Here is a 25,664-nt window from a genome sequence, read left to right as displayed (position 1 = left end):
GATTAACAAAGCTACTCTATCACAGCAAAATTCATTGCAAATAAAAATTAAAAATAGAAAACCACATTCAAGCCTCAGTTGAAACTGACTAGGTCTCTTAAGTGTTTGGTTCAGATGTTTCCTACCATTGTTTCAAAAACTTTAATTGTAGTTGGAAATAAATGAAATTCCACTAGACCGTCCCCCAAGTTCTTTCATTTTTGAAATTTTACTTTTCGCTATTATAATATTGCTAGCACTGATTTGTGTTTCTATGTGTTTTATTGATGCATTATTAAAAATAAATAGGAAGAAGGAATAGCCCCATACTTTGTCATTACAGATAGTCCTCATTTAATGAACATAATTGAGATTGGCTGCTGCAGTGCTAAGCAAAATGGTCACTAAGTATGCTTTCCAACTAGAAAGAGACAAAACTTTTGATGTTTAGGAAAATAAACAACTTACTCTGTTGTCCGACAAAGAAGAGATTGCCTATAGAAATAACTTATTTCTCCCTACACACGGACACACAGCAGAAAGATTAGAGAGTACTTGCGCAAATGGAGCTATGCACACCAGCTGCTTCATGAAACCATCCCCTCTCCCCTTCACCCAGAAAGATTGAAGACCATTGCTTCTGGCATGATTGCATTGCTTTTTTTAATAATACATTTTATTAATTTTCCAATTTTACAAAGCTCTAAGTATTAAGGAAGCAATATGGTGATTGGGTAGTCCATAATCAAATAACAAGCTCTTTCATACATATGTCAGGTTAAATCATCAAAAATTTCCTCTCTATTTCCCTTAATTATTGTATCACATTCAAATTAATGCATTGCTAGTTATAACTCAGTCAGTTAAGACATTTATCAATGTATTTTGTCTTATATGCCTTCATATCCTGTTTTGAGTTTTACCTAATTTCAGTTACAGTATTCCAGTTAACTTAATATCCATAGTCTTTAGATTTCAGGTGACCCAAAGTTCCCTTAGTTCATTACAAAATAATTGTCATATCTAAAATACGTTTATTATTTACTCAGATAGTTTATTTTATTTCACAACATATTCTATTTCTCCTCCTAATATTTCATCCCTTACTAATAATCAATCCAACTTCTGTATTATAATCCAAGACTATTATTCTAGTAACTACTTTTTATTTTCCTTATAAATCTAAATCCTAAATATTAAATCAATTAGTATCTTTTAAGTTCTCCTTAGGCAATTGAGTGAGATTTTAAAGAGATTTTAAACTCTTCCATTATAGGTCACATAAAAAAAGCCATTTTAAAGTCTAACTCTAGTTTTCTTTTTGCGCCAAGCAGGCTTCCATAGCAGTGCCTCTAACTCCTCAGGTGGATCTCCCTTCATCCCTACACATGTCATTTGGTCAGGGGAGACCATCCAATTATCAATTTTTCAAAGGAGCTGGCCCCTTCATAGTCATTAGATTGTTGATCCAATAATTCAGGTCTCCATATTTGGCTCAGTACATCTGTTGTCAGTTCAGTCTGGTCCTCTTCTTCTGGTTTCAACTGGTTTAAGTAGAAAGTCATGTTCAGTGTTATAGTTGTTGTTTGCTTGTCTGGTTCATGGGTCGGAAACCTCAAGCTCCGGAACCGCATGCAGCTCTTTGAGCCATCCCCTGTGGCTCTGGAGCCTCCTCCGCCATTTGCAGAGAGAGACAAGGAGAGAGAGAGAAGCACTTGTGTTTCCCTTTTCTTTCTCTCTCTCATGCGGACTTGCCCCCTCGCAGGGCTCCTGATTGGCCCTGCACCCGGGTGCCCTGCCCCCTGGTAGAAGGGCAGCCAGGAAGTCCCTTTCCCGGGCTGGCCCGCTCCGAGGTGCACATAGCTGGGGAGCCACGCAGGGAAGCCCCAGGACCCCCACTGGGAGCGGTCTGCTGGAGCCTCCATTGAGTGGGCCAGTCCTCCCGCAAGCCACAGTCCCGAGGGAGAGCAGCCCCTGCGATGCCCAGCCGGGGCGACCGTTGGCCAAGCAACACTGGAGATGGAGGGTCAGTGGTGGGGGGAGGGAGGGGCTCCCAGTCCATGGAGTGCCACCATGAAGCGGCTGTGGGGCAGGTGGTACCCCTGGCTTACCTGTACCAGGCAGCAGTTCCAGCTGGGGCATCGATCCCTGGACCGTTCCCAGGCTACTCCCTGAGCAGCTGAGCCAGCCACGCGTCTCCCTGGGCCAGGCCGGATGGCAGTCCTGGCTGGGCCGGCGGCCAGCAGGGGCATCGCTCCCTGGGCCGTCCCCGGGCAGCTGAGCTGGCCACACGTCTCGCCAGGCTGGGCCAGGCGGGACAGCAATCCCAGCTGGGACGGTGGCCACCGGGGGCATCGCTCCCTGGGCCGTCCCACGAAGACCACTCGACTCAGGCAGTAGCGGTTTACTTTAAGGCAACGTTGGCATCAGCAGAGACCTACAGCATCAAGGCTCTTTGCTAAACAAAGTTCACGCTGGGAGCAGCCGCCTCCCAGCGCGGTTTAAATACACTTGTGTTAGTGCTACCCCACCCTCCATCCAATTAGCTAGCAATCGCACCCCTGCCCAACAAGCCACAACCCCACCCTTCAATCATCTCACAACCCCACCCTCCTATCACCCAACCAGCACCCGGCCGTAATTAAACCAAAACGCAGCAACTGATCAGCTTAACCCCCTCCCTTGTGTTCATCCACATGATCGTTGTTTCTTCTGGGACGCCCCGCCCCGATAGCATACTCTCGGTTTGCCAGCGGTCCAGTGACCGCCCCTCAGCTGTTTGGCGGCTCAAACTCCCTCCACATGGGGTGGCTCCCTATGCCTTCCAGCAACTGTCTGTCAGCTGTTCCACGTGGGCGCAGCTTCCTACGCCATCTGGCAACTGTCTGTCAGCTGTTTGGCGGTCAAACGCCCTGCCAGAATATCATGGCTCAAGCTTCCTCGTCGAGATGGTGAGCTGCATGGGGACCAGTGCTGGTTGTCCTCTTCCCCCACTATGCTGTCCTTCACCTTCCCCCCTCTTGTATGTCGAGCCTGGGAGGGCTCGACATTGATAATCATTTTAGATATCAAAAGGTTTTTGCGGCTCCCAGTGTTTTGTTTTCAGTGGGAAATGGGTCCAGCTGGCTCTTTGAGTGTTTTGGGTTGCCTAACCCTGGTCTGGTTTATCTGGGTTCTCAATGTGCTGTACATGTAAATCTTCAGCACCTTCCGTCTTAATGTTTCTTTCTTCAATTTCTGATGCTGTTAGAATTACAGGTTTGGGTATCAGGGTTCTCAGTAGGTTGTAGCTGGTATATGTTAATTCATTCCTCTTCTGTTGGCTTTTGGATTGTAGGTTCATCAGTTGGACTCTGGGCTGTATTTTGTAGCTTTGAAGTTGTGCCTTTATTTTTCAGTCTGGAATTCATTAGCTCAGTAGCCTCAAGGATTTTTTTCAAGTATCAGTTTATAGTTAAGTTGTGGGTAGTATTCTTCCATTTCTATGGACTTTACAGATAGTCCTTTGGTGGAGGCTTTTTTGATAAAAGTCAATAGTGTGCACCTCCACTATAGAGAGTTGTTTTCACCACCCAGCTGTTTCAAGTTCTTATCTTTTTTGATAGTGCCAAAGCCAAATCTTAGTCTCACAAGTCTCCCAGTCAAAAAGAAATTCACTTGCTCTACCAAATTTCGCCAAAAGATGTCCCCAGTAACATGTAAAATCTTTCTCAAACTCAAGTTAGGCTTTTATCCAGTTTTCCCAGCTTAACAGATAAGTCCCTGTAAGAATAGGAACCTTTTGGGGCACCAAATATCCAAAAATTACAAGTCCAATTATTTAGTCATTTAGATTAGTTGTTCTATTTTTTCCCATAGCTTTATGTTCCCAGAGTAGGCAGAAGCTGCCAAGTTAGAAAGGGGAAAAAAATTTCCACAGGTTTTTACAGGAAGGTAGTTGGGGTGTAAGAAAGGTAAGGTAAGATCTCACCCAATTCCTCCGCGTTGGTTTCGTTGTGCTTGGTAGTGCTTTTGGCTGGTACAGCTTAGTGATCGGCCATGTTAATAGCCAATCTTTTCTTCGTTGGTCCAAAGGAACTGCCTCGGATCAAATGGAAGGGCTACTGCCCTTCCGCAATCTAGCAAGGGTCCTCCTCAGTGGTGGTTGCCCCTCTAGGGCGACTTTCTACCCTTTCCAGGGTCTTCCGACGAAGGGAAACCGGATGGCAGAGAGAGCAAGCTCCCTGTGCGTCCGTTGGCGCCACGATCCAGAACCGGAAGCCCCTTGATTGCATTGCTTTTGATATGTAGAAGAGCAAACATATCTCTTGCAATCCCTTCCTCTCCAATAGCTGTAGAAGGGGGGGGGGGGAATAGAAAAAAACCATAGGTCATCCATAGGCACAGGACAACATGTACTGACTGTAATAGTGATCATCATATGACTGAAGTTGTAAATGGTTGTAAATTAGTTGTAAAGTTATTTTTTCAGAAACATCAGAACTTTGAATAGGTCTAACTAAGTGGTAAGTAAGAAAGGACTACCTGTACTTTGGGTTATATAGTGTCTCATTGCTATGAGGTAGAGTATGGAAGTGCAAAACAATTGAAGCTGAGTCCAAACTTCTGGACAAAGGTAGAGTAAAGCATAGAGCAGCATTTTAAATTTAAATCTCTCTTTTAAGTTCCAGACACTGTTAAATTTGAAAGCAGTGTTTTGCACACTAGAGACAGTGTTCCCCTACCACAAACTTCTAGTAGTCACAATTTATATAGCATAATAACTTATCCTTTATTGTGTAACTGTCTTGTTTGTAATTTCATGAAAAGTCTCAAATTTGTACATGTGTTTGTGTATAATTAATGCAGCTTTTATCTATTACTTTTCAGTGGGTATTTGCAAGCTTGAAATTATGTTGAAAGGATATCTAATGTTAATTTTTATCACAGTTCTTGACTTCTTATTGAATCCCTAGAGATGCATGAAAGACGTCTTGATTTTTGTTTCAGATTACAGGTCTTCCAGTCAAAACAAGGAAAGTTGTTTCCGCAAGCCTCTTCATGTTACCACTTTGGATAGCAATGTGAGTAAAAATGGACATGTTGAATTTCGTCAGCCCCTGGCTTCTTTCAGGTGAGTTTGATTAGTTTTGTCATTTTACTATTGCAGGGATTATAGAAGTAAATGTAAGCATAATTATTTACTGTTTTTGAAGAACTTAACATACATTGATATGATTTCTGTTTCACCTTTAAGAGATTTCATGAAATAGAGCTCTTGTTTGTGTTATTGATTGCAGTTTAGGAGGGAAGACAATGTTTTTACCAAGTTACCATGATACTAGTTGCATTCTAAAGACAGTAATCACCTCTATTCTAAGAGTGAGGGAAAGGCGTTAATGGTTCTTGGGAAAGGAAAAATATACTAAGTGAGGAAATTATCCTACTTGACCTTTTTGATGCTATTTTATCCTGGAGAAGAATACAGTTCATGAAATAAGGTCCCCCCCCCCACCGTATCATATCCCCTGCCTTTCTATAGGAAAGACTAGAGTGCTTTCCCCTCTCTTCTGGTTTGGTGGAAGCAAGTACCATGTATCACATTCCCTCTATGTTCTTATGGAAAAGAGAGGGAGCATTCTTGTTTTATCTCATTATTTGGGAAAAGAGATGTGCTTAGTAGGTCTACATGAACTGCAATATCCTGACTATTAAGGAAGTTACTATGCTGTTTCATGCTATGGACCTAGAAAGGTTACTGTAGGGGACTTTTTGGTTTGGCTTTTTATAGCCAAGATGCTTTGGATACCTGAAAGTGAAAATGCCAGTCCATGTTTCTGTGTTCGTGAAATCTTGGAACCGGAGAGGAAAAAGGAATTATTATCTTGCTTAGAATTATAGTTTCAAAATAAAAAGGCCTGGATGACAGGACATTCTCAATGACAGGAGGAAAAAGATTTTCAAATTGCTTATTTCTTTTTCTCAAGTTCAAAGTTGTTTTTGTTTTATGACAAACATAGGTTTATTAGAGTTCTTGTTTTTACTTTAACGTTTAATATGCTTCTGTTAGAGAATCTCAGTGGTCACCATCTTGCAAAACCTCTTGCCAATTGGAGGCCAAACGTCTGAAGTATAAAGAAGCAGGGAATAAAGCAGAAGAAATTGGTATGATCTATGATAAAGGAGAACCAGATTTGCATGGCAGAGATTTGAAAAGCTCATCTTCTACAGATGAAACTGTTGTTCGCTATTTGAATGACCATCCAGCAATTAATGCTTTGCAAAGTTCAGATGTGGTGAATCCTACAAAATTAGAAGAAGAAAAAAGTGAAGAATCCAGAGGAGATGAGTATACAAAAATATCTCCAAGTTCAATAATCCAAAATGAACTAAAAGAATTACAATTGGTAGAATCTTCTACTTCTTCTGCCAGTACCTCAAGTGCCCATAGATTAGATATTTTAAAGCAGCATCAGCATGATGATAAACTGGAAAAACTGAAAGAACGAATTAGAAAGCAATGGGAGTGTCCAGAAGAACTGACTACCAGAAGACATGATCCTGAGTATTCTGATCATCCTATAACTGTTGCAGCTCCTGAAAATATAGTGACTCCTAAAGTCAGAAAAGTGGCAACAGCACCAATGGCTCCCTCCTATAAAGGTACATAGTTTCTAAATAAAATATATATGTGGGGGAAAATCTCTGGGTTGTGTAATAAAGACTAAGATTTCCACTGTTCCTTTCTTGGAATCGATTAAATACCCACCTAACATTATTTCAAAATTAAAGTTTTTATTTTTTTTTTCAATTCCAAACTTTAATCTGTTTTCTATCATCATATATTTTCTCCTCTTTTTTGTCAATAGTATATTGTGACAAACTCTTTGTGAATAGTATTTGTTGTTGAATTATATGTAGGGTTTTTTATGTGCACTATTTCACCTAGAAAACTTTTTTCGGAATTGTAGCTGAACATGGAACTGGTAACAAATAATTGGCTACAAATGGACCACAGATGTATAATATAGTGGTTGTATTCTAATGGTTTTGTAAAGATTTGTTAATTGTGTGCATAAGTATTGGGAATTTTTTACTTCATTTTGTCTTTTACCTTTGTTTTTAATATTGAATGTGTTTAGATAAAAACTTCTCAGCTGCTTTCATGTAATAGAGACTTGAAATCTAAATAGCTTTGTTTTTGATAACCAATATATCCCAAGATAAAACTAACTTTCTCAATAGAACGTCATGAGTATTTTAATCTGCTAAAGTTAAGTGTACTGTTTTTTTAGGTTTCAATCCATCAGAAGCCAAGATTCGTACTCCTGATGGAAAGGTATGGTGTGAAGAGGAATTTCTGAACCTCAGTAGAGAGTTATGTCGAGATTTAGAATTCCAGTTGGCAGGTAAATAGCCAGAGTAATTTTGTGAGTATTTACATGAAAAGCAGTAATATTATATATAAACTACTTAACCCATGAGCCTGTAATTAATACTTTGAAGCCCTGTTTCTCAGAATTCCTATAAATTTAAAGAAAAAAATTCTTTAACTTAATTCATACCTTGTTTCAATGGGTTCTGATTTGAAAATTAATAATAGTTGCTATAATATTCTCCTGTAGTTTTGATGGGAATTTCCTTGATGCACTAATGGTTTTTCAACACATTTTTCAGAAGAGGATTTGCCTGCAATAAAGATACCTACTGAAAGAAAAGAGAAAAAAGGACACAAAACAGTGCGGAAAACCCAGAAGATTGCACAACTCTCAAGTCCTTATTTTAAATCAGGTGCATTTTATTGTAATTTTTTGTTTAAATATTGTGAGCCACCAAGAGGTCATTGACAGTCAGGTGGCATATAAGTTTTATCATTCATTCATGACTGACTGACTGACTGATAATCATCAGTGTTGGCTTATACTTATCAAATAACGTACATGAGAGCTGCTTCCATGTGTCTGAGGACTACAGTCATATTCTTTCACTATCCTCATACTTGCTTACTGTTTCCTCAAATATGATATATTAATAGCATGTGTCTTGTTAACCAAGCATTGCAGGTACATGACCCTATGCTAAGGTGAAGATCTTAAGTTTCACTGCAAGAGTTCTGTAGATTTTCTCAGTATTGCTGTCTGTAGAACACATTGAAGGATATAAAGAGAGACTAAGCAAAGTAAGCAAAGTTTAAAGGCAAGGATAGCTAGCTTTAATTTAAGAATGCAAGAAATTATTATTGTTATTATTAAATTTAAAAAACAAAGATAAAAAATTAATGCTAACAAAAAAATGCAAAGAAAAAAAGGGAGAAAGTAAAAAAGTTACACAAGAAAATATTTCTCCCTTCATCAAGACAAGTACAAACAATTTCAGCAAGTTACCACCTTTCAGCCAAATACTTGCAAACAATTTCAGCCAAAAATCTGTTCATCCAATATCTCATCTTTTATCTATTACTTGCTAATAAACCCTTGTTAGATGGTCTCCTCATGGGGCCCACTGTAAGGAGCACTTGTTCTAGAGAGGGGTTTGAGGAGCTGATCCATTCACTGGCTCCTCTTTCTGCCATGGTCATCAGCTCTGCTCTGTGGAGCCATATTCCATCCACTACTGCTTCCCCGGAAGTCTATAACATTAGTTCAGTAAAAACCCATGAAGAAGGAAGTCTGGGAGAATAGTAAAAGAGTGCTACTAACCAAGTAATTTCAGGTGGTGATGTCATTCTATGAAATGATGAGACAGCAGTGCGTTTCCTTTTCTTGCCACTTCTATCCATGTATTTGCCTTAAAATGTATAGAGCACTGGTGTGCTTTTCAATAAGAAATGTTAAAGATGTTTTGTGTCTTTTTTTCTTGGTTTAGATGGTGCCAACACAATAAGTACAACATCCTGGCGGGATGGACAAAGACTAGCAAAGAAAATACTGGGTCCAGTGCCTAAACTAGAGCAGTCAAACACTCAGATATTGTCTAGTGACAGGAGTGAAAAAGATAAATCTATTAAATCTGGTAAGTTAAATATATTTTTGTGTTTGTGTGTGTGTGTGTGTGTGTGTGTGTGTGTGTGTGTGTGTGAGAGAGAGAGAGAGAGAGAGAGAGAGAGAGAGAGAGAGAGAGAGAGAGAGAGAGCATTTTTCATGCCAGTGAATACAGTGAACAAAATGGAACTTAATTCTGAGCAATTATTATTTAGATCACATTGCACACAGAATTCTTTAAATCACAAAATAAAAAAAATAGTAGCTTCACTTTAAAGGCTGAATGAATAGAGTACCGCAGGGGTCCCCAACCCCCGGGCCGCAGCCCGTTGGGAACTGGGCCAGACAAATGGCATGCAAGTGCATGCAGCTGCATTTGCGCAAGCAGTGCATGCGAAACCATCCCCTCTCCCTGGAGCCAGAAAGATTGGGGTCTGTTGTTGTACAGCACAGAATTACTCATTCATTCCTTTTTAAAAGACACAAAATGGTAGATGTAAATAAAACTTAAGATTCATTGTGCTTGATCACCCAGCAATATTTCATGAAATATTTTGCTACCAGTAAAAGAATCTTCAAGGAAAAAAATGTAAGAATTTTTATCATTTTTAGATGAAGGCAGTGAGATTTTAAAGTATTTTTTCTGTTCTTAAAATAAATTATTCCATTGCTGATCACACCCAGTTTTGCAAAATTGCAATTTTGTAATAGAAGCTATATTCTAGAGCCTATATACAGTCTGATTATGCTATAAATAATTTCTTTCATGTAGCAAACTCTCATGGATGTTCCAGTTGAAAATCTGAGAACATGAAAATTATAGCTATAACTAATTCTCTCAGTACCAGTTTCAAAGTTCTATATGTTCTTTTTCAGATAATGGTTAAAAAAATTACATTGCAGTTGCATATTATTTTATTACCTAACATTCATTCCAATCTTTTAAAAATAATTTTTCTTTCTATATTAAAGAATGTAGTTTCTGGATATAGTGTTCAAATCTCATAAAATAAGATAGATTAAAAAATAATGCCCATCAAATAATGTCCCCTCATACTGGATATTGAGATGAATATGATAATTTGAATCTTAGTTACTTGCTAATGCTAAATTCTGATCTTCTCCCTCCGCTTCCCTCTAGTATCTTCAGCTCAAATAACAGAAACCGACTGCAATATGCCCGTGGCTGTAAAACCCCTCACAAAATGTCCTGAGCGTTCATGGAGCAAAATAAGAGCAAAGAATAACCTGAAGAGAAAAGATGCTGCTCCTCACAATGGGGGACTAGGAAATCATCGTGTAAATAAGGATTTCTTGCCAGTAGAAATCCGTGGAATTCTTGATGATCTGCAACTGGATTCTGTAGTTCAGGATTCAGAGAGGAGGAATGAAGAATGTCAGAATCAGGAATCAGAACCATTTCCCTTTTCTAGAAGTCACAGTCCAAGCAAAAAAAAATCAGACAAAGTTCCCATCAGTGAAGATACTCAGTTTATCTTAAAGAAACGCCACTATGATACAGATGAAGTTCGCCAGTATATTATGAGACAGCAAGAGGAAAGGAAGAAGAGACAAAGTGAAGAAAAGAAAGCACAAAAAGAGGCAACAGAGCAAAAAAATAAAAGACTCAAGGAACTTTACAAGAAACAAAAAGAAGCTGTTGCCAGTAAAACAAAGACAACATCAACATCTGAAACGGTCACTAAACAATTACAAGAAACTTATTCTAAATTGTTCTTGGAACAAACATTGCTGGAGAATCCAGCACTCTCTGTGCAAGAAGTTCAGGTATCTTGATAAGAGTTGGAATAGTTTCTGTATTTTTTCCATGTTACTTTTTAAAAAATGCACACAATAAGCAGAAATAGCTGTTATTTATTCATTTGTTGCATTTATAGCATGCCATTTCCTTGATATTAACACCTGGGTATTTTTTCTGAGATCTGAAGGTGAGATATATCACATTAGCTAGAGTTTAGGTTTTATCCCCTTAATACTATTAAACTTGTTGAGGTAATTCAAGCTAAAAGAGACTAGTCAGAGTTATCTATTAAATTCCATGGTTGCCTAAAAACTGAATCAGGAACAGGGTAAGTAAGAATAGCATTAGCACGATGTATAAGAATTGCCAACAGCTCTTGTAGTCTGCAACTGTAGTATTATATACAGTTTTTAGCATAGATAGGCACAAAATAAATAAGGGCTCTGTATTCTTTCCTGGTTGTCAATATGTGTTAATCCTAGCTGCTCCTGCTCCTTCTACATTAAGGAAATGTCTGAAGATTCATTCTAGATATGTTTAGTTGCACATATTCAGAAACCATCATGTCGCCGGAAGCCTTGATTATACAACTGTAATACTCATGGAGTATAAGCCTTGGCTATTTATTCGAGTCATTATATAGTTGTTGCTTTATTTAATTATATTGAAAAGATTCATGTTCAAATCCTCAGTCATGAAAGTCATGGGATTGTATAGTTCATAGTCCAGTACGTTATTGATTCAATTTGCCCTTATTGTGTTTTATACATGTCAATTTTTCTTCCCAGTCCAAACCTGAATATCAACCGTCTGGAGAATCTGATAAAGAGAACAAGGCTCAGGAGCGTCCTATTAGTGCATCATCCAGTAGCGATATGTCTCTCTCTGAGCCTCCTCATCCTCTTATAAGGTAAGAAAGTAAGAAGGCATTCAGGGCTAGGAAAGTGGAACACACTAGACATATGATTTTACATATGATTTAGCTGTACAACTTTTGTAGCAGCTGAGAATTTTGAAATATTTTTCCAAAGCTTTTGAAAATATATTTATTAAAATTCAATGGTTGTAAAATTCTTAAATATGTCATGAAAAGTAAGATGCCTCTTCATGGATCATTACAAGACAAGGATAATTCCTTCTGTATATTCAAGGCTATGTCCGTACCAAGATTCTGCAGGAATGCAAATGAATAGTACAAGATTATATTGTATAAAGAATTCAGATTCACTTTAAAACATTCAAATTTGGGGCTGGTAATATGTTTGATGTTTATACTGGGGTTTTTTCAGATTTTAGTTAACTTTATGTATATTTTATTAATTTTTACAGTAACAATCTTTAGTATTTAGTAAGCAACACATCTGGGTTTATGTGTTTGACATTAATAGTAATACAGTATCCATTCCTACCCTTTATTCCATTTTTCTAACCACTTATAAAAAAATTTCCCATGTTTGAAAGTATTCTGAATCTTGCTTCTCCTTCATTTTCAATGTGAGCCTATCCATTTCTGCACAGTCCCAAATTTTCTTTATTATGTCTTCTCCAGATGGTATTTCTTCATTTTTCCAGTATTGAGCAAATGTAATTCACGCTGCTGTTAATATATGTAATATTAAGTATACACATTTTTATCATAATTCTATGAGATTATATCTAAAAGAAATTATTCTGGTTTATAGTCTACATGTGCTCCTATCATCTTTTCTAGCCACCTATGTATTTTTGACCAATAGTTTTTTGCTTTAGGGCATGTCCACCAAAGATGATAATACGTGCCTAGATTTTGTCTGCATTTTCAACTATTGCTAGATATATTTTTAAACATTTTTGCTAGTCTTGTAGGTGGTAAATGCCATCTATAGAACATTTTATATAAATTTTCTTTATAAGTAGCTGCCCTTGTTATTTTGTAGTTTCTTTCCCATAAGTTTTGCCTTTTTTCTAACTCTACATTATGCCCAAAGTTTTTTGCCCAAGTTATCATTGCTTCTTTAGCTTGTTCATCTTCCATCTTTAAATTTAACAGAAAGCTGTACAGTTTCTTAATCAATTTGTCATCTGATGACAATAGTATCTGGTCTAACGCTGTCTGGTCTTTGTAAAAACCATATATTTTTGCATCATATCTCATTTGCATTTGCAGATGTGGCCACCTTGCTAGCTCAATGCCCTGTTCTTCCAATTCTCGTTTAGTTTGTAGTTTCCCATCAGTACTCAAGATATCTTTATAAGTCACACGTTTCTCATAATTAATTAAGTTTGGGTGTATGAACGCCTCCATTGTCGAAATCCATCCTGGTATTTTCATGTAAGTTCTTGATTTTACCTTTTCCCATGTCAAGAGCAGTGCATTTCTTACATAGTGGTCTTGAAAGTATTTGTGAATTTTGTTCTTCCCATACCATAGAAAAGCCTGCCATCCAAGTTATAGGTCATGCCCTTCTAGGTATAATAGACTTTTATTTCTAAGAGTTATCCATTCTTTTAACCATGTTAGTGGGGTTGCTTGATAATACAAGACCCAGTCTGGTAGCCCAAAGACTCCATTTTCTTTTGCTTCTTGTAACATTTTCAGTCTGATTCAATATCGAAATTCTTCTTGTCAATTTTTATCAGTATTGTTTGAAATAAAAAAGTAGTTTTGGTAAGATGTTCATTTTCACAGTCACTATTCTTCCCAAGATTGATAGTTGTATATTTTTCCATTTTTTCAAGTCTAGTTTTATTTGTTTTAATAATTTTACATAATTATCTTTTTTTATTGTTGCACACCTTGCTGTTAGATATATCCCCAGGTATTTAACTTTCTTAACTACCTGAAGGTCTGTTTTTTCTGATAATTTTTTTTATTTATCTGTGAGGTTTTTAACTATAACTTTAGTCTTTTCTCTATTGATTTTCAGTCCTGCTAATTCTCCAAATTCTTCAATCTTTGCTAATATTAGGATTTGTCTCTTAACGGATCCTCCAATATAAACTGCAAATACTTGTAGTTTGTACTTTTCATCTTTTATCTCCATTTCTTTGATTTCTGGATCTTGTCTAACATTCCTGTTCAACGCTTCCAGAGTTAAGATAAATAATAGTGGGGATAATGTACACCCTTGTCTTGTGCCTTTTTTAATATTGAAACTCTCCGTGAAATCTCCATTCACAATTATTTTGGCCATTTGTCTATGATAAATTGTTTGGATTATATTCATAAAATTTTCTCCAAAGTCCATATAGTTGTTGAACCATAATTGCCAATTGACATTATCAAAGGCTTCCTGTGTGTCTAAAAAAATCAAAATTTGTTTTCCTGGGTGCATTTTGTAATATTCTAGTGTGTCTAAAATCTTTCTTAAATTATTCTTTATTTGTCTCTTTGGTAAAATTCATTTTGGTTTGAATGTATAAATTCAATCAAGAATCTCTTTAGTCTTTTGCTATTATTGAAGCAAAGATTTTCTCACCCACATTTAGTATAGATTTTGGTCTGTAGTTCTTTATCAGGGTCAAGTCTGAGTCTTCTTTGGGTATTAGTATAATATTGGCATCTATCCATGTATTTGGCAATTTGGCTTTTAGTAATACCTCATTACACACTTTTTGCATTGGTAAAATTAATGTATCTTGTAAATATTTGTAGAATTGTGCTGGTAGCCAGTCTAGGCCTGGTATCTTATCATTTTTTTGTCTTTTTATACTCTACTCTTGTTAAACCTTATTTAAATGTTAAATTCATGTATCGGCTGTTAGTGGTCTTGATAGTGGATGGAGTGTTTAGTTAGTTGGGCAGGAACGCTGAAGAGAATTGGAGGAAAACAAGAACCCAATAATCCACAAATCTATCTGAGAGTCTTTACACTTGGGGTGGGCTATTTGTGTGTCTCAAAACACTTTTCTAAAGACCCCTTAAACTATAGTGCCAAAGATCAATTTCCCATCATTTTTAGATAAGTGAAAAATAGAGTGTCAATAAAAACCAAATCCAGTTTTAAAAAATTAAGGAACTTCCTCCCCAAAAGAACAACTAATCAGCAATCCACATAATTTTCATTGCCCTCTTCACTGAAGCCATTCCTCCAAAATACTTATACCCTTGGCCACCATTAATTCTTACTACAGGTGACTATTTTATAATTAAATGTCTAAACTTTATTTCTGTAAACTGATGACAATTCAATGGATTATTTACAGGGATAATACACTGGAGCCTTTAAGGATTCATCCAGAGAAGCTGAATTCAGTAGCACAGGTTCCTTGCTCAAAATCTGTTTTGAATGGAGCTCTTTTCTCTCAGCTTTTATCTTTGGATAACATGGGTATCTTGCAAAAGGATTTTGAATCCGTAACATCAAGCAGGAGGAGCCATAACACAGCTATGGGATCCATGTTTTCGACTCCTCAGCCATTTATGTCATCTACTGTACAACCCACCATTAATCATTATAAACATAAATTGGACCGTATTGAAGCCCTAAAGGCAACTGCAGCCTCTCTTTCAAACAGAATCGAAAGTGAAGCCAAAAAATTAGCTGGGGCTGACATTAACTATGAAGCAGCATGGGATACCGAACATGACTTGTTGCAAAGAGATCAAGGTGATACCTGCTGGGCAAAAGCCAGCAGCCCTCCTGTGAGAGAAGATGATGTCTTTTCAGCTAGGCTTCAGAAAATGTTGGCAACCTGCAATTCATATACAACTTTTGATGATAACCTTCCTGGAATGGGAAATCTTAATGAGTTTAAAAAGCTCCCAGAGACTATTAGTCCTCATACAGGTGCTCTTGGTCTTCCAGGCAATAATACATCTGAAGGAATATTAGGAAACCCGTCTCAAAAGCAAGCATGCCCTGCTGGGTCTGAAAACAAACCTGCAGTTCTGAATGATAGCGGGAGTTCCTTAAGTGAAGGTCTACTCAGCACTGGCTTTCTCTCTGAGGAAGAAGGTGAAAAATCTAATAATCCGTCTTTGAAGATTGCTGAAGCATTCAATGAAAAAGAGTTCTGTGTTGCAGATAAAACTGGTTATGAACCCATAAAAGAATTTCAAAAGGAAGCAGAAAATTATTTACCTATTTTCACACAGATTAGGAATGGTCCAAAACCATGGGAAGAACTTGTCAAGGGAAGCCCACATAGTGTCATCAATATCTTTACAAAATCGTATCAGTTGTGTGGGAAAGGTGAGCAAATGCAAACTTTTTGATATCTCTGATCTTTTGTTAGGTAAACAATTAAATGAATATGTGTTGAAATCCTGTGTTCTATATGTAATACCTGAGCCTAGTTTTACTGATATCAGTACCTGCTGATATGTACAACATTTTTAATTTGTTTTGGAAATGTTGGCTGCTATACTTTTTGGGAATGAAGTCAATCATTTGTTAAAAAGTTCCACCTCTTTGCATTGCTAGAGAAAGAATCTTTCTTAGTTCTACGTATGGCCGTTTAGAATTTTCCGAGTTGTTTTGTATGATTGGTCTTTGGGTCATGATCATTTTAACTATTTGCATACTCTGTGTTAATCTTTTTGTTGAAATGTAAATTCTTCTGAAATATTGATTGTATTTCATTTTCCTCCTTCTGCTAGAATCTGAAGAACATGCAGGGCAGGGACCATCAACACATCGACCTTTACTTCCTGCCATGAGCCCTCCAGATAGTATTGCTTCCTATGAGGATGAGTTCATCTCATCACAAGGAAGTGGTACATCAATGGACAAAAAGTCTACACCTGAGCACAGGTATATATTTTTCAAATGGGTAATGAAGCTATAAAATAAGCGGTGAAAAGTTATTTTCATTGAATAATAATGTGGTTTTATATATAAGTGTATAATAGCTAATGTCTCAATAGTCTTAGTGTAGTATTCTTTAATGATACAAATTGCTATCTGAAAATTCTGAATTCTTAGCTTTAAAATTTTGATATTTCAATATTTTTGTTAGGATGTTTTAAATTGGGACTGCTAAAGATAGACCTTTACTTACAGCCAGCTTTTTAACAACCATTCCACAATAATGACTGCCTTGGAATGGATGCCTTATGACTCATAAAGCACTTCTGGCCATCGTAAAACATTGCACTCCCCCCCCCTCCCGGCCCTTGGGTCACATGATCACATTTTGGGCTGTTGGTAATAAGTTGCTGAGTGCCTGGCGAATCATGTGATCATCATTTGCAATCTTCTCTGTCGGCTTCCGGAGAAAGCCAGTGGAGAAGCAAACTGGGGAGACTTCAAGCTGAGGGGACGTAGGATTTGAGATCAGTTCCCCTAGTGCACCAAGGGATTTCTCCTCTTTTCCGTGCAAGGAGAGGAAATCTTCCTGCACACTGGAGGAATGGAGCTCAAATCCAGTGGGAATGGTAGTGAACACAGCGAACGCCTGTGCAGATTCTCAGTCATCCAGGTCATAGTTGTCTCGAAGGTGTTTTTATCAAAAGGCAATTGGACTGTTTTTTCCCCCCTTGAGGAAGAAGAAGAAAACGTTTCACTTCTCATCCAAGAAGCTTTGTCAGTTGTGATGATGGAGGGATGGAAGGATAGGTAGTAAACACAGCTGTCTCATGATTGTTCTTGCTGATGGGGTGAGGAGGGGGCCCAGACCTCCTGGATAAGGTGGGAGGCCTGGGCCGTCTCACTGCCTTATCATGCCCTGGAGGCCGCAGCCCTCTCCCTGATGCTCTCTTAACAACCGAAATCATCCTTTAATGATCACAACTGAGAAAGCTGAAATTGCAGTCATTGAGCAAAGCGGTCATATTTAATAACCATTTCACTCAACAACCGAGATTCCAGGCCCAATTGTGGTGGTAAATGGAAGCCTATTTGTATACAATTTATATAAATATGGCATAATGAAATTCCAGTATAAAAATCTTTTTGAGGATTCTGGAGCATGAGAACTCACACTTAAAGAAATAGAAACCAGTGCATGCTTTCTACCAGATTAAAGTATGCAGTATTTTTTTTATCTTGAACAGTTCCTGAAATGGTATAAAATTCAGAATTTTTATATTTTCAAAGCAGTTAAAAGATTTGGCATGATATTATAAGAGATTATTAATATAGATTTATAAAAACCTGGAGGCTACAAGATAATGAATGGCAGATCACCAGAGAGCACTTTTCTCTGAAGTGTGTAAATGGCATCTGCCAGGACTCTCTGCAGAACTGGGGCACAGAATTCTTCCCTCAATATGACCGTGGGGGTTCCACATCAAATTGTAGATCACATCATGACTATCTGTAAGCTGAGGGCATATACCAGTCCATTATCTGATATTTTTTAATATAAACGATGCGCTTCAGTGGTTAAATAACCTAGACATTGGTATTTGAACATAGATCTTTTTAACATTTATATTTTATTGCATTTTACTAATCTAGATGAAATGTTAATATATATTGTTAGTCCGTATATGATATGCCATACGCTACATAAATAAATCCAAAGTGCTTTCTAAGCAGGCTTATTAGTTTGAAAATTATACTGAGGGCAAAGCAACCTCTAGGTTCCAGACCCCTGAGTATTCTTTTGTTTTTTATCATATTGGGTTTGCCTTTCAAAAAAGGAACGATCATGTTTAGAAAATACAAAGCTTCTCTACAAAACAGATCATCTGACCTGACCCTTAACTCTAATAAATATGCAGAGACAAATGCAGGACTGTGAGGCTATGGTTAGGACAATATTGTAAGGAAGGGCTTTTATAAACATAAAGCAACAGGCTAGAAGGAAAAGAGACGATGGACTGTGATTGCTATTCCAATATAGCTATGCTGGGAGAAGGAGCTCCAAAAGCAATTTACAGCCTGCTACTGTTTTGTAAGATGTCAGGAAAAGTAAGCAAGGTCATTCTTCATATTGAAATACCGGTTTTAAATTTTATTGTAAATTTCCATCGTATACAATTCTTTTTTATACATTTTATTGTAAAGTTCATTTTATATATAAGTTAAATTTAACAGATAAAAGTAACTGGTACATTTATTTCTTATTAAACTCTAACTCCAATTAAATCATTTGTTTTATTTATGGTGGGGGTTCCATAAATTATTTTCCATTTTAGGGGGGTTACAGTATCAAAGAGTTTGAAAATTCCCTATATAAAGAAATTAATTAGCCATAATTATATTTATTCACAAAGTCTAGATGGATTTCACCATGGAGATAAAAATATTAACAATATGTAATTCTGTGCTTGTATTGGCAGCGGCACAAGTAGTACCAGCCTGAAAGGAGAGCTTGCCAGTAAAAAATTGCCTTATGAACATCAAACTGTGGAATTAACCCATCATTCCTCAAGATCGCCATCTTCAGGTTCTTCTCGTGCATCCACATCTTCTAAAAGAAGAGGAAGAAAAGAAAGTAAGAGCTTTTCAGCTGTTTGTTTATTACAGAGATCAGTTTGCTGCCCAGTTCATCACAATACACATACATAAAAAAAACTTTCAGGCCAGCACCAATTACAAAGATTAATTTAAGTCAAATATTAAGGGACCCTTAAGGTAATTTTAGTATTTTTTTTTTTGAGAATCCTAACCACATTCCAGACATCCAGCGTCACAGATTTTGAATAAAATTTGGAACGGTTATTAAAATCACCATAAGGAATCAGAGGAACATTATGCAGTTACTATTTTTTTGTTTCTAATGTTAACTACCATTGTATAATATCAGGGGTTTGATCAAATGCATTGTTAAATTTCACTTTTTGTTTGCTGTTGTATGAAGATTTTTATCATGATTTGAACCATAATCCAGGACAAATACAGGTAGGCTTCAGCATAGGACAATTTGTTCAGCAGTCTTTCAAATGATCATAGTGCTGAACCAAGGGTCCTATGATCCATGCCCAAAGTTATGGCTGTTGTAGCAGCCACATGATCAAAATTCAGGCACTTGACAGCCCACCTGCATTTACAACTGCAAGGGTGTTGCAGTTCCCCCGACTCACCTATCTCCCTCCACTTATGCTTTTTTGGCTCCCTGCCATCCTGTACTTCACAGCCCCAGCTGACCTTTTCTGCCATCTTCTTGTTTCTGCTTCTAACAAAGCATGCCTGGTCTGGTTGCCAGGCCATATGAGGCTGACTTTGGGCTGCAAAAAATGGGGGGGGGGAAAGCATAGAACAGCCCCTCCCTGAGGCAGAATGTGTCATTCCTTTGTGCCTCTTCCTGTGCCTTATGGGACTGGCTTTATGATGCAAAAAAACCAAAAAACAAAAAAAAGGATATTTTGGCACGCTCTGGCTCCTTAAAGCTGCTTTGTGGGGGTTTTTTCCCCATTGCACAAATCACCCCCATATGGTGCAACATCTAGGCTGGCACACACCACCAGCAGCAGGAGCAAGAAGATGGTAGCAGAGCATAAGGCAGCAGAGGTCTTGGAGAGCAGGGTGGCAAAAGCAACTGGGTCTGTTACGGTTGCAGATTCCCAGGGCATGGCAAGAAGCCCCAGAGGCACGTGGTTCTGGGGTTGTTCGGCACTATAAGGCAGGGTGTAGGATGGCCAAAAGGCCGGAGGAGATAGGTGGGGGGAGTTCCTTACCTTACTGAGGCTCAGGGTTGGGAGGGATCAAGCTCAGAATGGCTTGGATTGGGGTAGATCTTTGGCTAATGACTGGTAAAGTTTGTTCAATGATGGCCACAGGGATTGCTGTGATAGTGGCCACTAAGCAATGTGTTCCTGTGGTATCTTGCTTTACGACTGCATTCCTTAGCAATTAAAATTCCAGGCTCAACTGTCGTAAGTCAAGGACTACCTGTTAATGTAGACTGTGACATTATTTCTTTCAGACTTTCTCTTTCTTGCCAAATATTACTGTTCTTTAGCTATTATTAAAATCTAATCTCTTCCTCTCTCTGCTTAATTTTTATTTTCGCGCTGAATAAAATAGGTTAGACGGAGAATGATTAGTTCAAGATAGTCAAGGAAGTTTTATGAATGGGATTTAATGGGAGAGTGGCATAACTTCAGATACAACTATATACTGCACCTCTCTAGTTCTGGCTTAGAATCTCATGATTTTTAAATCTAAAAACATTCACTGTGTTTATCAGTTGGTGGTAGAATTCTTATTTTTTTGTATTCGCTTTTAAACATGCTTTTCTAAAATACATTACAGAGACAGAATCATTAAATGGATTTCCAAATGCCTCTCTCCGGGAAGAAAGCAAAGTATCCCCAGGATCAGACTATGGTTTGGAACAAGCAAAGCACTTAATATCTAGTAACACAGTGTCCAGCAGAGAACAAGAAGTGAACCCAGATTCTGACAATAGTTTAGAGGAACTATCTGGTCACTCATTAATGAGGTAAAATACTATCACTACAATCTGACTTTAAATTGTATAACATAGTTTATAATTCAGGCAAAGTACTGTAGTAGTACAACAGCATACTACTCTTATATTGATATATTTAGGGAGTAGGAGCTAGTGTTCTTGGAACATTAGACATAATCTACATTTCCTTTCCTTATATAAGTTTTCAAAATAGTCACGTAAGTTTAATACAGCTTCCACTGATATTCATGAAAGCAGTGAGTGGCAAAATTCTGAGTGTAGAATTTTGCATTTGGTTGATTGATCCGGATTTACCCCTTTGTAATCAAAAACATTTTTGCAGTTTACAACATCCATCAATACGAACGATAAAACATCCACTATAAAATCATAAAATAATAAAATAGATCTAACATACCCAATGCTTAAAAGATAATGTCAGCTCATATATCAAAGACTTTATGAAAATGGTTCAGTTTTAATAGCTTACAGAAGCGCACAAGATATGGCAAACTGAATTTCGAAGAGAATAAAGCTATCTCAAATATCCCAAAATTCTGAATTTTGAGTTAGTTTGATTTCTTTAAAATCATTACTGAAAATAAACCCTCATCCTAACTTCTGTTGAGTGATATGACAGACAAAACAATTGTCAATATCAAATCATAACTATCCCCTCCTTCTTTTATTTATATGCACAGCATGCATGCTAAGAGCAAAACTCATTTGCTAAAATTGGTCTAGTTGGGTCAGAAGCAAATTTAGATTTAACAATCTATACTCAACAGTGAGCCATAATAAGTCCCTATTCTAATAAATGCATATTAATTGTACAGATGTTGATATTTGTAGTTTATTTTAGGTATATTCTTTAAAGCCATATAATGTGAAAAGAGGTGTCTTTGTCCTTTCATTTGTTCAATTCTCCTGAAATTCAACTAATGTATTTTCAAAGTTTTTATTCTTTTTAATATAAAACATATTGGTTGTAGAGCTGGAAACAATGGCCAAACGTAAGACACAAGGTAAAATATTTCAGGTTTTTATTGTTTCAGAAAGCCATACTTCACCGTTTTGCCCAAGATAGAAACATTTAGTTAACTGATTAAAATCAGTTTCAGAAATCAAGATGTCATAATTTTAAAATATTTTGGCTCATTTAAAATGAAAGAAACTATGGTTAATTTACTGATTTGCTTATGCTATAAAAAAGAAATCTGGCTTAGGTTATTATTATGGTCAGAATAGCATACAGAATAGAGGTCCCCAACCTTTTGGGCACCAGGGACCAGTTCCGTGGAGAGAAGTTTTTCCGTGGACCGGAGGGGGGGGCATGGTTTTGTGTGCTACATGCATCCTGTGGATGGGGCTTTCCTTGTTTGTGCGGACCAGTTGCTGGCATGCCACAGCCTGGTACTGGTCTACAGACAGGGGGTTGGGGACCCTTGATGTAGAACATTGAGAAAAATAGATAAATACACAGCATGAACAAGGAATCTAGACATTCTTTTGCCTTGCGTTTATTTGAAATACGTTTTCTCATTCTGTCTAGTGTATGAAAATATATCCAACTGATGAAAAAGCACAAATTTAGTTTGTAATTTTTATATCAGTAGTTCTTCTCTAAATGGTAAATACTTTTAAATTATAATTTTAAACTGCCGCTTTATGTTTTTGAGCATAAATACTTTTTCTAAATACTTTTTGTTTGTTTAGTCTCCCAGATAAAGTTAGATCACCAAGAACGATAAGCTCTGCTCAGTCTCCAAATATACAGAAAAAAATGGATCCTGTAGGAAATACAGCAGAAAAACATAGATCTTTAAATTGTCCCAGAAACATAGCTTCAGGATCTATGCTAAATCCTGCCTTCTCTGACTTAAGTATTGGAAACAACAGGACTGGAACCAATATTCTGAATGGTGAGCTGGCAAAGAATGGAAAAATGTGTAGAATATGCTATATTTGATATAGTTTATATAGGGTAATTTGAGCATATACATATAGTTGTGTACTGATTTGTGTACTGATTTTACAGGTTCCATGCGCTTCTCACCTGCTGGTCTCCAGCATCGTATGTCTGCAGAACTTAACTACCTAAGCACTATTGAAGAGTCGGTACATCAAATCTCTGATATAGAACGTGTGCGAGGAATATCACTTGCACAGCAGGAAAGTGTTTCTCTCGCTCTAATATTAAAGGTAAGATTAATGAATCTGAAATTCCTTAAAATACTTAGCATTTTCATTTTTTTATCTCTTGGAAATTTCAGTTCTCAAACCTTTCACTCCATGTACAAAAAGTTTCTATTAATAATTGTAACAGTAACCAAAAGTTGTTCTTTTTGCTTTTATTGGTTTTGGCACCCACTGCAAAGTATCTAAGCAGAGGATTATAATAAGGCTGGGAGAATTTTATTTTGGGAGTATCCAAGGTTGACATTGGAACTCTCTAAAGCAACAAAAAGTTTGGGATTTTTATTCCAGTAATTGTGTATTTTTGAAATCTAATTTTCCTAAAAAAAGATATAGCTATAATTTTCAGAAATGCCTGGCATTCTACTTAAAACAATATGTTAATTATATTTTGTGTTTTATCCTTAAATATCAGGGGTCGTATACTGTGGTTTTTGTATTTTAATACTTGTACAACCATTCAGAATTACTATTTTGAGATGGGCAGCTATATAAATCCAATTAATTACATAGGTTATTCACTATGAAATTGGTAGTAAAATGTATTAAATGCAGATGCTGAAGTATTAAAGCAAATTATTTTATAATTATTTCATTATATTTTATAATTATAATTAAATATCTGAAATATTAAAGCTACTTAATTAAAATCATTTAATTTTGGTAATGAGCCATTACTGTTTTTAAATGAGGAAAAATTGTATGACCTTTTGCATAATTCTATAAAAAGGAAAAATGTAATAAACTGAATAAACAATAACTAAATTTTCACCTTTAGTCCCAGCAGCAGAGGCATGAGAGGGACTTGACTCTTCTAAAGCTCAAGGCAGAGCAAGAGTTATTGGAAAATCAAAGGAATCTGGAAGAGGCAAAACAAAAAGCAGCTCAGGTAATGTAGCATTTTTAAATAGCATGAAAATAAAAATCCAGAGTAGAATCCTTTTCTGTAAGGAAATGGCTGACAATGGCAATGGATGGTAATTTAAAATGATAGGCAGTATATTGGATATATTGGAACATTGTGTTAGTGATGCATAGCATTAGTGATTAGCAAAAACATTTCTTCACAAAGTGGTATATTTTGCCAGTATTTCTTTAAATTATTAGAACTTCCCTTGTTCAAGAATCAGGGTTTCAGCTTGATGATGTTTATTTCTTTTTGAACTACCTATCAGCTTAGAACCAACATACTTAAAGAACAGCTTCCTTCCACATGAGAATTCATATTTTTCATTTATAAAACTGGGATTTAAAATTATATTTCTTATCAATAACATTGAAATAAGTTTTGTTATTAAGGTAAGAATCCCTCCCCTAAAGCAAAGAGGATGAATTTCATGTTCAGATTAAGGTCAAAGCACAGCTACACTTTTAGTGAAAGTAAATTGATTTCAAAAGCAAACTTGTGTCACCATGTACAGGCCCATGCTGAATCATTACATCACTTGGCACATTCACATCAGGAAGCAGCTGAGACTCTACAGGAGACCACATCTAAGATTGCAACTCATCAGCTGGAGACAGCCCTGTTGACTGCAGATACTGCTCGTCAGATATGTGAAGTGAGTTATTGTCTGCGGATCTTTATACCTTAACCCACGGGTGTCAAACTCACCTTGTCACGTGACGTGTCGCGGCGTATTGTGACTTTTTTTTGCATTGCCGGAGCTGGAGTAGGGGCAGCCTCCGCATGATGCTACTGGCCCGCGGGCCAGCAGTTTGACACTCCTGCCTTAACCCATAAGAAGTTAATTTATGCATTTGAAACCTGTATTTTGCTGTGCTTTTTATTAGATGACAGAACTTGCACGTTTCCAGATCTCTGATGCAGTTGGTAATACTGCAGCTCCAGTTACTACATTATTTGACCAAGAACAGAAGCACAATTCAGCATTCATAAAGCAATTAAAGCTGCGCAATATGAACAGGTATTTTATAAAGAAATTTAATTTGGGACTAATATTTTTAATGAAGGTAGTTCAATAAGGATGATTCATCAAAGCATCTGTAAATAGTAGATTTCCTTGCTAATTCCATTGACTGACTTATTATAGGCCTGGAGGAAGAGCTCAGTCATAGAAAATTGCCACTTCTCTATGTAATTTTGTTTTCATAAATTTGCCTCGAGTGTGTAGGGAAGGGATAACTACGGATGAAGCTTTGTCAATATGTACATGGTACTAAAGCGGTTTGCTTTATAGGGACATACTTGCCTCCACCCCCAGCCCCCCCCCTTCTTTTTTTTTCCAAATTGCTGGTTTTGAAAGAAAAAGTCTTTTAGTTTTTCCAACCAATTTGGATCCAGTTTCACAGGCTCTCTGGCATGAAACCTCCTTTTCCTACCAAGTATCTCATCTGTTGTGAGAAAGAAGCAGCACAGAACAATGTGCTTAGAGTTTTGCCTAGTTCAAATATCCTCTCTTTTTCACCTATACTTGATAGAAAGAGGAACAATAAAAGCTGATTCTTGTACAAATATACTG

At 37.0% G+C, this 25,664-nt stretch overlaps 1 protein-coding gene across 4 annotated transcripts in view; it reads left to right on the top strand.

Moving 5' to 3' along the window:
- CEP350 (centrosomal protein 350) overlaps window positions 1-25,664 on the top strand; it is a 114,891-nt gene that overhangs the window by 37,251 nt on the left and 51,976 nt on the right. For all 4 annotated transcript variants that reach the window (XM_039337144.1, XM_039337145.1, XM_039337143.1 and 1 more), the window contains exons 5-20: window positions 4,969-5,092; window positions 6,029-6,621; window positions 7,254-7,367; window positions 7,636-7,749; window positions 8,824-8,970; window positions 10,081-10,727; window positions 11,490-11,611; window positions 14,887-15,875; window positions 16,283-16,436; window positions 18,911-19,065; window positions 20,826-21,015; window positions 22,702-22,907; window positions 23,024-23,187; window positions 23,960-24,070; window positions 24,603-24,743; window positions 24,976-25,109. In XM_039337144.1, the coding sequence (XP_039193078.1) occupies window positions 4,969-5,092; window positions 6,029-6,621; window positions 7,254-7,367; window positions 7,636-7,749; window positions 8,824-8,970; window positions 10,081-10,727; window positions 11,490-11,611; window positions 14,887-15,875; window positions 16,283-16,436; window positions 18,911-19,065; window positions 20,826-21,015; window positions 22,702-22,907; window positions 23,024-23,187; window positions 23,960-24,070; window positions 24,603-24,743; window positions 24,976-25,109 (4,105 nt within the window). The remainder of the gene's footprint in view (window positions 1-4,968; window positions 5,093-6,028; window positions 6,622-7,253; window positions 7,368-7,635; window positions 7,750-8,823; window positions 8,971-10,080; window positions 10,728-11,489; window positions 11,612-14,886; window positions 15,876-16,282; window positions 16,437-18,910; window positions 19,066-20,825; window positions 21,016-22,701; window positions 22,908-23,023; window positions 23,188-23,959; window positions 24,071-24,602; window positions 24,744-24,975; window positions 25,110-25,664) is intronic.

The sequence above is a fragment of the Crotalus tigris genome, unplaced genomic scaffold (assembly GCF_016545835.1).
Source record: "Crotalus tigris isolate CLP2741 ecotype Arizona unplaced genomic scaffold, ASM1654583v1 scf7180000017668.6805642782:7212621, whole genome shotgun sequence".
In the NCBI taxonomy this organism is placed as follows: Eukaryota; Metazoa; Chordata; class Lepidosauria; order Squamata; family Viperidae; genus Crotalus; species Crotalus tigris.
Note: the sequence above shows the minus strand (reverse complement) of the source record. Positions and strands in the feature narration are given on the sequence as shown.